This window comes from Strongylocentrotus purpuratus, unplaced genomic scaffold, assembly GCF_000002235.5.
Source record: "Strongylocentrotus purpuratus isolate Spur 01 unplaced genomic scaffold, Spur_5.0 spur5_scaffold_20, whole genome shotgun sequence".
Lineage (NCBI taxonomy): Eukaryota > Metazoa > Echinodermata > Echinoidea > Camarodonta > Strongylocentrotidae > Strongylocentrotus > Strongylocentrotus purpuratus.
The window spans coordinates 4,785,111-4,795,613 of record NW_022145606.1 but is presented as its reverse complement, the minus strand read 5'-3'; the positions used below and the strand labels follow the sequence as shown (position 1 = coordinate 4,795,613).

The window sequence follows — 10,503 nt, the reverse complement described above, 5'->3', positions numbered from 1 at the left end:
TAACTTTTTCTGATTACATTAACATCAATTGGGTCTAATACAAAATAAAACCAGAAAAAAACAAGAACAAACATAACGATGTATAACAATATCACAATGCTGCTTGTAAGTGTCGGCTTGCATGGTGATGTAGATATACAGCAGGCTTGCGGGTGCACCATGTTCTCCTTAGAACTATAAGCTAAGAAAGATAACCAACAGTCTTTTTCAAGACTACACAAACAGTCCTTTTCAGGACTACACACCCTCAAGAAAAATTACAGAGTCTTTTTTAGGACTCCTCAATCCCCCCCCCCTCTCTCTCTCTCTCTCTCTCTCACATGGTGCACCCACAAGCCTACTGAATATCACAATGCTTTAAGAACTCTAATATCTGAGAGAAGAAAAACAAATACTGAAAAATTAGCCAATTATACAGGTGTAGATGAGCTTTCACACCTTTGTCACTTTTTAATCATAACAAAAAGTGGAACTGGGGACTGTCTTCAATCAAGAGGTAGTCAAATGGCCCTTGAGATTTGTTTAAAGTGATACTCAACTGAAATTTTTGCCCTAGCATACTGTTTATTGCACAGCGCCATCTCTTGGTCAACTTGCCACCAGTGTGTAACCAAATACCCAATCTCTGCTTCGCAGACAGAGGATTCAATGCGAGAACCAACAACGCAGCGATTAATGGGACCCTACTGCTACAACTGACCTGAGATGGTGCTAGAGGGGATTCACTAGTACAGTGTGGCTTTAATAGTTAAATCAAAATTTGTAGCGTGCTTGAAAGGTATGCTATGAGTAACAATCAAACCTGCCCCCCCCCCCCACCCTAAAAAAGGTATGGGGTGGGGTTTGTTTTCATTGTTTCTTCTTATCATTGTTTTGTTTGGAGATTGCAAAGATTCTACTATCGATAGACCATGTAGACAAGCTTTGCTCGGAAGAAGAACATTCCTATAGCTGCAAATTTTTTGAGGAGCCACAAACAATTGAATTGAATTGAATCAAATTAATAATTGGCAAGATAGCAAAAGCAAATACTTATTAAATGCTGATGAAAACAATGATTCATATCATGTAGTTGCAGCTCAAGAGAATAAATCATTTATTCAGAGCACCATCATCCTTTATTTAATGCTGATGAAAACAATATGCAGCAAATGAATAAAATAATGCAGATGAGGCAAAATAAACCGATTCCTATTTCTAACCCCTTCGTAATATTCTTCCTGCTCTAGTCCTTTTTTGCAGGTGTATGAGGAAATCTAAGCAACAGAGTATGTGGAAATTAACAAAATGGGGCAGTTTCACTTAACGATCATTCATGTAAGCAGTTTGTTTTTTGGTCAATAAACTGTGAAAGGATGCACACAAGAATGTGTTAATGAACAGCACACATTAAACAATTCTTTTCTATAAATTACTTTGAAAGACCCTGATTTCTTAAAGCCTTTTGCCGCAATCCTCTGAATAAAACTTCTACCCTGCAGCCCCATGTACAAGCAACTTTCTATCTATCTTTTCCTTCTTTTAATGTACGGTATTCCAGTGTTAAAATATATAAGAGAATTTCGTCAATAAGTGAAAATGTGTTTTTAAAAAATGGCATGCTACTGTAAGTACACTGTACATGGACGGTAATGTGTAAATTAAGTACACATAACATTTAACTTGTTTTTTATCTGTCAAATCCACACCATACCTCTAAAGCCCTGAAGTACTTACCACTAAAAACCTTGTCATAAACCTCTAAATCTATGAAACTATATTTACCTTGTAAACCCATCAAGTATTTGTCTTTTCTTTTGTTAACACCCTCGTGAAAATGTTCACAAGAGGGTCTGTCTGTGAAATATTCTTCTGAACATTATAAGTTAAGTACTTTATTTTCTGTCGAATTCAAGTGAAAACTTATTGACCCTCTATACCTAAGGAACCGTTTTGAGCCAATCAATCACTCAAATATTTCCGGTTGATGTGAGTTGTGAAAGTGCACAAGCATGGATGTTTATGGCAGCAGTCTTACCCAAACGAGTTCAATTTTTTCAATCAAATACTTGAAAATTTTGTCGAGTTAACCATGTACTTTGGTAAGATGAAAAACAGTGTAACTACCCACATCCTAAATAATGAAAGAAAAGCTGGTATATAACTATACTAGAAGCACAATTAAGCAAAATAAATATAACACTCACTCATAGATCTAAACAATGGAAAGACATTCACAACGGGCCACAGACAACAGTTGAATAAATATATTTCTTTTCTCAGCAGAAAAAAAAGATCTACACAAAATACACTACTCTCATACCAAAAATAAATACCAGTAATCTATCACAAAGTATATGCATGTTATAAACATAGGGTCTTAATCTATTTATACATAATAAATACTCATGATATGTTGAAATCCATTATTACACCGAGACTGTATACTAATACACATTACCTCACATGTTTGTCATTTGAAATTAATAACCTCTCTATTACCATTAAAAGATATCACATGAAATAAAACATATGACCTTTGACCTCAGTTTATATAGTTGCCAATTTGCTAATTATAATGATTTCTCCATCAACATAACGAGATGGATACAGCCCCAGATCACAGTGCACTTCACATGAAAACCCCAGCAAGCCCGGCCATAATCTAGTCTCTGCCGCTATTACGTTTAGAGGTGTTGTGGTCTAGTGGATAAGTCTCAAGACTGTGAACCAAAAGATACAGGGTTCAAATCCCTGCCACAACATCAAATACCTTTGGCAAGACATTAAATCTAATCTAGATTTTCCACATGGTGGTACCTGGTAGGATCTACTCTTCGAATGCGCTGAGCGCTACGGTTTATGTGGTAATGTTAATTGTTATTGCACGCTACAAGAGTCCTATCTCGCACCCCAGGGCAACGTGTCTGACACGGCCGGTTGTAGCAACTACTCCGAAGATAAAGATACATTAATCTTGGTCTAAGGAGACACGAACGAACGCTACGGTTTTGAGAGCTAAAGTCGCAAATTAATAACCAGAGTCCTTTGCATAGGAACATTACATCACAATGTGGTAAGCATGATAATAGAAGGGAATATCATTATCAAGAAGTTTAATCACAACGACAACAAACAGGGGACAAAAAATAGAATTACTAATAGTAATGGTGAGGTTTTAGACTTTGGCTAGATAAGTGCTTGGGACGAAACCCTGTTCTCCGTCTTTCTCGACCAACCACCACTCTGAGTTGCCTTCTGTGTCTTGAGCTGCAATGACCGTCACAACACCGCCCTCTGTCAGGCTCAGCTCATTCGGACTGCTCGCCGTAAAGCCCCACTCAGCATAGTAATACTGCCGTAAAAGATTACAATATGTAATGTATGAATTAGTGTAAGAATACACTGCATTATAATACTGACGCAAAAGATTACGTTACGTAATGTATGAATACACTACATAATAATACTGTCGTAAAAGATTACGATATGTAATGTATGAATGCACTGCATAATGATACTGTTGTGAAAGATTACAATATGTAATGTATGAATACACTGAATAATAATACTCTCATAAAAGATTGGGATATGTAATGTATGAATACAATGCATAACAGTAATGTCGTAAAATATTACGATATGCAATGTATGAATATACTGCATAATAATACTGTCGTAAAAGATTACGATATGTAATGTATGAATACACTGCATAATATTACTGTTGTAAAAGATTACGATATGTAATGTATGAGTTAGTGTATTGATACACTGCATAATAATGTCATTACACTTTCTGTTTTCCTTGGGCAGTCGCTATAGACAGGTTTGACTGTAGTTTTAACATGTTGAAAGTTAGAGGACCTGAAAAAGAAATAATAAATGATTTGCAGCGAGTTATTCTATGTTTCATCATTATTTTGGAAGAAGTTTGTGGCTTACCTGGGGTGACCCGAGGTCGCTATAAGGCCCTTTATTGGCCTCATCATCACTGGAGTAGATGTTTGTTGAGTGACTTTCGTTACATGCTGCTAGGATACCCATCGGTACAAACCCTTGGGATGCTGTCAAGAGAATCAAAATCAAAGTATTTGACAGGATTGTTCACAAATGATGTAGGAAAATGTTTGTTTAACATGTCTTTTTAAAGGTTACGTGAATATCATAAGTGGTATACATGCAAAAAATAAAAATGGCTACGTGCTACGGATGTCCTATGCATACTCGCTCCTCTGTTCGTTATTAGATACAGACTTAACAATTATGGAAAGCCGTTAGCATCTTTGAGAATATTTTGTAAAAGTTATTCTAAAAGGCATACAAATGTTGATTCAAATCATACATATTTTCTGATATCATGGGAGATTACATGTTCTTGATGGGGAATTTATGAAAAGTCTAAAATACTTAAATTTTTGTTTTTGAATATATTTCATTTTATGGCTACAAATGGCTCTCCATAAGTCCAACTTAGAGTAAAGTTAGACTTAGAATCTTTGTGAAACACCTCCCTGGGCCTTTTTTTTCTTCAATTATTAGTGACAAAAATCAGCGACAAATTTGCTTATAATCAATCAGAAGCAAGGATTTCAGTAGCTTATAACAAAACCTGTCATTTTTCATTGATGACAAGTTTTGTGAAATGGTATTGTTGAAATGGTATTGTAATGGTTTTGTAATGGTATTGTAATGGTATTGTAATGGTATTGAAATAGTATTGTAATGGTATTGTAATGGTATTGTTATGGTATTGTAATGGTATTGTAATGGTATTGTAATGGTTTTGTAATGGTATTGTAATGGTATTGTAATGGTATTGTAACAGTATTGGAATGGTTGTGGTACGGTATTGTTATGGTATTGTAATGGTATTGTAATGGTATTGAAATGGTATTGTTATGGTATTGTAATGGTATTGTAATGGTATTGTAGTGGTTTTGTAGTGGTATTGTAGTGGTATTGCAATGATTTTGCAATGGCATTGCAGTGGCATTGCAATGGTATTGTAATGGTATTGCAATGGTATTGTAATGGTCTTGTAGTGGTATTGTAATGGTTTTGCAATGGTATTGTAATGATATTGAAATGCTGTGGCTTTAATTCTTACCTCCACTGTCGACGTACCACCTATCAGAGCTCCCGGTCGGATCCTGTTCTTTAATGATACCCACGATGTTAGCCTTGTACACACTAATATCCATCGGCTGCTGAGCAATGAAGTTGGACTTCACTTGGTAAACCCGGCCTGTTGGGTAGCGTGTCATGACGCTCTGACGCTGCGCCTCGCTCTGAGCTTTCGACGATGGCTGTAGAAACAAAGAGAGACATTTGAACTTATTAAAGCATTCTCATCAGTGATGTTTTGTACAAAGACGTGAAGTACATCGAGTGATTCTGACGTTGTGCCTTGCTATGATCCTTAGACCATTGCTGTACAATGGAGAGTAAAATTGGAATGATTGCAATCGATATATAAAATCATTATCAAAAGTCTTTTTGTTATCAATTGTGACATGGAAAGAGCAAAGAGCTGCTCTGACATTGTACCTTGCATCGAGCTTTCAACGTATACTTCTTGAAATATCTCAAGCAACAAGATATCTCTTCTTGTATTGAACAAAAACGTTTATCACCCACAATGAACAATGAACTAGTTTTTAATTTTTATATACCTTGGTATAATATACATCTGATTCCCTACCTTTCCTTTTTTGTGGGAGGGGGAAGGGAGGGAACAGCCTTTCCCCCGATAATGTCAAATTTTAAAGAATTTTTATATAGACAATGGTTATGAGTCTGATCTTACCGGTTTACTCGCAGGGACTTTCGGCTCGGTGAACGGCTTCTTTGATTTCTTCTCCGTCTTGTCGACCTTCCGGTCAAAGTTTCTCGGTACAAAGGAATAGATGAGCATCCCTTCAGATGCGTCCTGATGGCTCGTCTCAAAGTCAGACATGATGTTTGTCATGTCGGTCGATTTGACGATCGAGAGCTGCCAATTTGAGGAAGATCAAATGAGGAAGAACAAGTTTTTATAAATAATGGTGCATGTAGGATATTTTCAATTATGTTTCATACACATACATTTTAAAGTACCTGTGCATGCAGCAAAAGAACTCTTGCACCTGAAAGTTAGTGGATTTGACGATAGAGACGAAGATAAAAGAAGGAGGAAAAGTTTTTATAACTATGGTTCATGTACGTCATTTTCAATTATTTGTCATACAAACATATTGAACATGTAAATATACATGTTTATTGCTGCATAAGAATTCTTAAATGTTTACCTCAAAATCAAACATAATGTGTGTCATGTTGAACTTCTATACAAACTCAGTGTTTTTGTTTTACTGGGTGGAAGCCACAAATATATTTAATAATTGAAATTTCTCCCAGGAAGCATTACATTTATAAAAGTTACTGTCCTATGGCAGACTAATGAATATTAATGAGTCAGAATTAATCAGGAGAGCTTAAGTATTTGTTTCTAGTTCATCGTGACTGTGCCATAGACCAGTGATGGCCTGGTGGTAGAGTCGCTGCCCGGCAAGCAGTAGATGGCAGGTTCAAATCCCGCTGGTTCCAAGATTTTTTTCTGACTTGTGTTTTTCAATACAGGTCGATCAATCGACCTTATTGATACAGATCGATCAATCGATCTTTTTACTGGGTGGAAGCCACAAATATATTTAATAATTGAAATTTCTCCCAGGAAGCATTACATTTATAAAAGTTACTGTCCTATGGCGGACTAATGAATATTAATGAGTCAGAATTAATCAGGAGAGCTTAGGTATTTGTTTCTAGTTCATCGTGACTGTGCCATGGACCAGTGATGGCCTGGTAGTAGAGTCGCTGCCTGGCAAGCAGTAGATGGCAGGTTCAAATCCCGCTGGTTCCAAGATTTTTTTCTGACTTGTGTTTTTCAATACAGGTCGATCAATCGACCTTATTGATACAGATCGATCAATCGATCTTATTTAGTGGGTGGAAGCCACAAATATATTTAATAAACTCAGTGTTATTTGATCTGGTTCATAACATTACAAACCAGAGGGAAAAAACACTGAGCTCCTATAGGAAATCTTTTTATTCAGATGGTCATATCTCACCCCATTGGATTTCGACATTTGGACATTATTTTTGATGCTGTTTCGGGGGAATAAACAAAATTTGAGAAATTCTGACAAATAGATTTTTATGATGTCACAGCTTCGGTACTCTATATCCTTTTCTCCAATTACGTTTTACCTCAATCAAGGGATAAAGCCTCTTGAGTGTCGAGTTAATGTGATCTCTCTCAGCCTCTATGAAAGATATGACGCAGGATTTAAAGAGCGCCAGTGACATGGAGCATAGTCTAGGTAGCTCGTCTTTGAGTTGAATGTTAAGAGCCTCGTAATTCTTTCTTGCAACCTCCTTCTCATCCTTGACCTAAGAAGATAGAGCCAAAGAGAAATATACAAATTAATTGGTTTGGTTTGATTTATAGATTTCTGTTTTGATATGAACATAAACATGTACAAGGTAGATAGAAATTCAATATTGATATCAAACAATGTCATGAGATTTATAAAAGACAAAATAAAAATATTGCAACTGAAATAGAATAATTATGTATAAGTCGTACTTCTATTATATTTACTGCATGTTGATGTAACTGTTTTTATTATGGAATTATAGAAATGAATTGAAAAACTGGAAATGATAATGGAATATTATTGAGCTAAGTTTACACAATGAAATGCAGGGGCATTCTAAAAAGCAATGTTTGCATGGCACAAGCCCCTTGAGTTAGGCTGCATAAACATCTAGTTTCGGTCCCAAAAAGTTGTAACAGTATAATCTAAAAAAACGGGCAAAGTTACAAACAAATTTACTGTTTTGTTGAGAAAATTTATAATGAAAGAGAAAGAGAGAGAATGAGGGACAGGAAGATGAAGATTGGGGACAGGGTTAGTATATAACATCATCACAACAGGTCCACACTATTACCATTTATGTTAGGTGAATAGAAAGAAGACACACTCGCAAAATCTATTCAGCAATTTTGTTGTTATCGACCACATCTAGGACGTGTATCTGATGACCATATGAAGCTGATACATGGGCCCCGTTGCATAAAACTTACCATCGATGGTAACTTTGCCATCAATGGCAACTACCACGGTAACAGGGCTCAACAGCCAATCAAAATCAAGGTTTCCATGGTAGTTACCATTGATGGCAAAGTTACCATCAATGTTAAGTTTTGTGCAACAGCCCCCTGCTCTACTTATAGGTTGAATCAGACAAAACATCAAATAACAGTAATGTTTTCATGTTAAGTTGTGTTCACAAATTTCCATGATACAATTCAATAATACTTGGTAATGGATGGAAATACTTTGGACAGTTTCACATACCTGTACACGTAGGCCTTCAATTAAAATGTTTCTCACATACGTTAGAAGCAAATGCATAATCACTTTTTTCTTTTTGGTGGATAGTTGAGACAGGCTCCATATAATGTGGGTTAACATAAAAACTCAAACCAAATCATACACTAGATGTTCATATACAGTACACAGCATGCTCTTTGAAATAAGTTGAGAACATTCATGTGTCTCATTCGACCACACACTATCATTAGAGTTAACAACTAAATTATTCATAACCCTTGTAAAAGTTATGTTTGTGTGTAGTTCGTGACTTAAGAAATGAATGGTGGACTGGTAAACTTGGGGCCTTTGTTGAATACTTTTAACAAGTATGCTGTAAAATGTCACATTCTCAAGAAACATGAATGGGGAATAATTAATTTTTCACCTCCTTTAACAATAAAATTGTTAAGGGTATGAATAATTTAGTTTTTAACTTTGTCATTCCTTGCAAAATATATATATATAAATCATGGCATTACACCAGCATGACAGTAGTATGTTTTCTGGACCAAATGTTAGGACATAAACATGTGAAACAGATAAAATGTTTGTAAACGGAAGACGGGTACATGACACAGCGTACATGTGAATGTAATGGATGCAAATAATCAAATATCAAGCAAAATCTTCACAACAATGTTAGAAAGATAAATTAGCATTAATATGATAAACAGTATTGATAGGAAATATATGATATATGGAGCTTGCAAATGAAGGCCTTGTTATTAGATGGTAGAACACTGCCTCTTGCACCGCTTTTGATGGGCAGAGGCATACAGTTAGAAACTTAAAACATAATTATAATGACATTCATTTTCTTTGAATTAGGAGAAGCAGGACTTGAGAAGCATTTAAATCAAACAAACTCTCTCAAACAATGAAATAAGGGCAAATAAATGAATGAATCAGTGTAGGGACAATACAGAGGTACTGGTACATATATCATTCAGTCATAAACAAGATCAATATGGAAATATAGGAATCACAGATTATCATCAATCCTTTCATGTTCCATGCAAGTACATGTATCTGTAATCATTCATGAACAAAAAATGTGTACACTTCAACTAAATGATATGATGTTCCTTTACTGCACAAATAAATTCAGAAACTGGAATCAGTGGTTCAGAAACTTGGAATGTGAAGACAGTAGTAGAAGGTATCTTGAGGAAAACAAAAAGAGCTAGCATGAACACAAGTGAGCTCATGGAAAGGTGGGGTCTGGAAGGAACGCTGGTGGAAGTGGTAAAGAGAAGTGGATTGAGATGGATGGGTCATGTGTTGAGAAGGGAAGATGATGAACCTGTGAAATGAGTGAGGGATCTGGAAGTGGATGGCATAAGAGGGAAGGGAAGGCCGACATTTTCATGGAAAGATATGGCGAAGAAAGAAAGCAGTAAGGTTTGGAAAAATGAGGAGGATGCTCAAGACAAGAAGAAGATGAGGGAGGGAGTGTCATCATGGCGCGAAAGTCAGTAACCCTTTATGAGAGGGAACGTGCTAACTGTAATAGTTGATGATGATGATGATGATGATGATGATGAAGATGCCAACATGAAGAACCTTACTCACATCCTGGCACAACTAAGCCACCCCTCCCCCCACATACACTCTCCTACCAAACCCAAGATCAAGTGAGTGATTTTCTGGTTTGATAAACAAGTACATGTATCATGCAGGGGAATTTGCATGACAAATATACACATTTAAATTAAGAATTTGTCCAATTTTAAACTAATAATGTATCATTCAGGCACTTATTGCAAACACTTGTTGACAAGAATGTAAAGCATGCGCCATGTAGTGGTTATCAACACAAAGGATACAATATTCATTCATTAAAAATTATATCACTCTTTTCAAGAACATCTCAACTCCACAATCTTTCTCTATGTTTTCTTCTTCTTTAAAAAAATATTGTCACTGACACAGACAAGACGAGGGGCAGGCAGATATAATTTTGGCGTCTCATTTCCCAAACCTCTCTTGGATGTCGTTCTTTGAGACGTCGGGGCGCCCCTACGGTCGTCGCCTCATCTTCGCTAGCACTGTCTGTGAGTCTCTTATGTTTGGACTACGGGCGGTTTGATGTGAAAGG

General features: G+C 36.2%; 1 protein-coding gene across 5 annotated transcripts in view; it reads right to left on the bottom strand.

Annotated features, from left to right (window-relative positions):
- Positions 1–425: 425 nt before the first annotated feature.
- Positions 426–10,503, bottom strand: part of LOC587953 (dynamin-binding protein) — a 56,937-nt gene continuing 46,859 nt past the window's right edge. For 3 of the 5 annotated variants that reach the window (XM_030992651.1, XM_030992650.1, XM_030992652.1), the window contains 5 exons: positions 7,234–7,416; positions 5,789–5,974; positions 5,090–5,288; positions 3,925–4,046; positions 426–3,334 (listed from right to left, as the gene is read on the bottom strand). In XM_030992651.1, coding sequence (XP_030848511.1) covers positions 3,158–3,334; positions 3,925–4,046; positions 5,090–5,288; positions 5,789–5,974; positions 7,234–7,416 — 867 coding nt within the window. In that variant the 3' untranslated portion in view covers positions 426–3,157. Of the gene's footprint in view, positions 3,335–3,924; positions 4,047–5,089; positions 5,289–5,788; positions 5,975–7,233; positions 7,417–10,386; positions 10,480–10,503 lie in introns of all 5 variants that reach the window. The other 2 variants (XM_030992648.1, XM_030992649.1) reach the window with 1 other exon arrangement.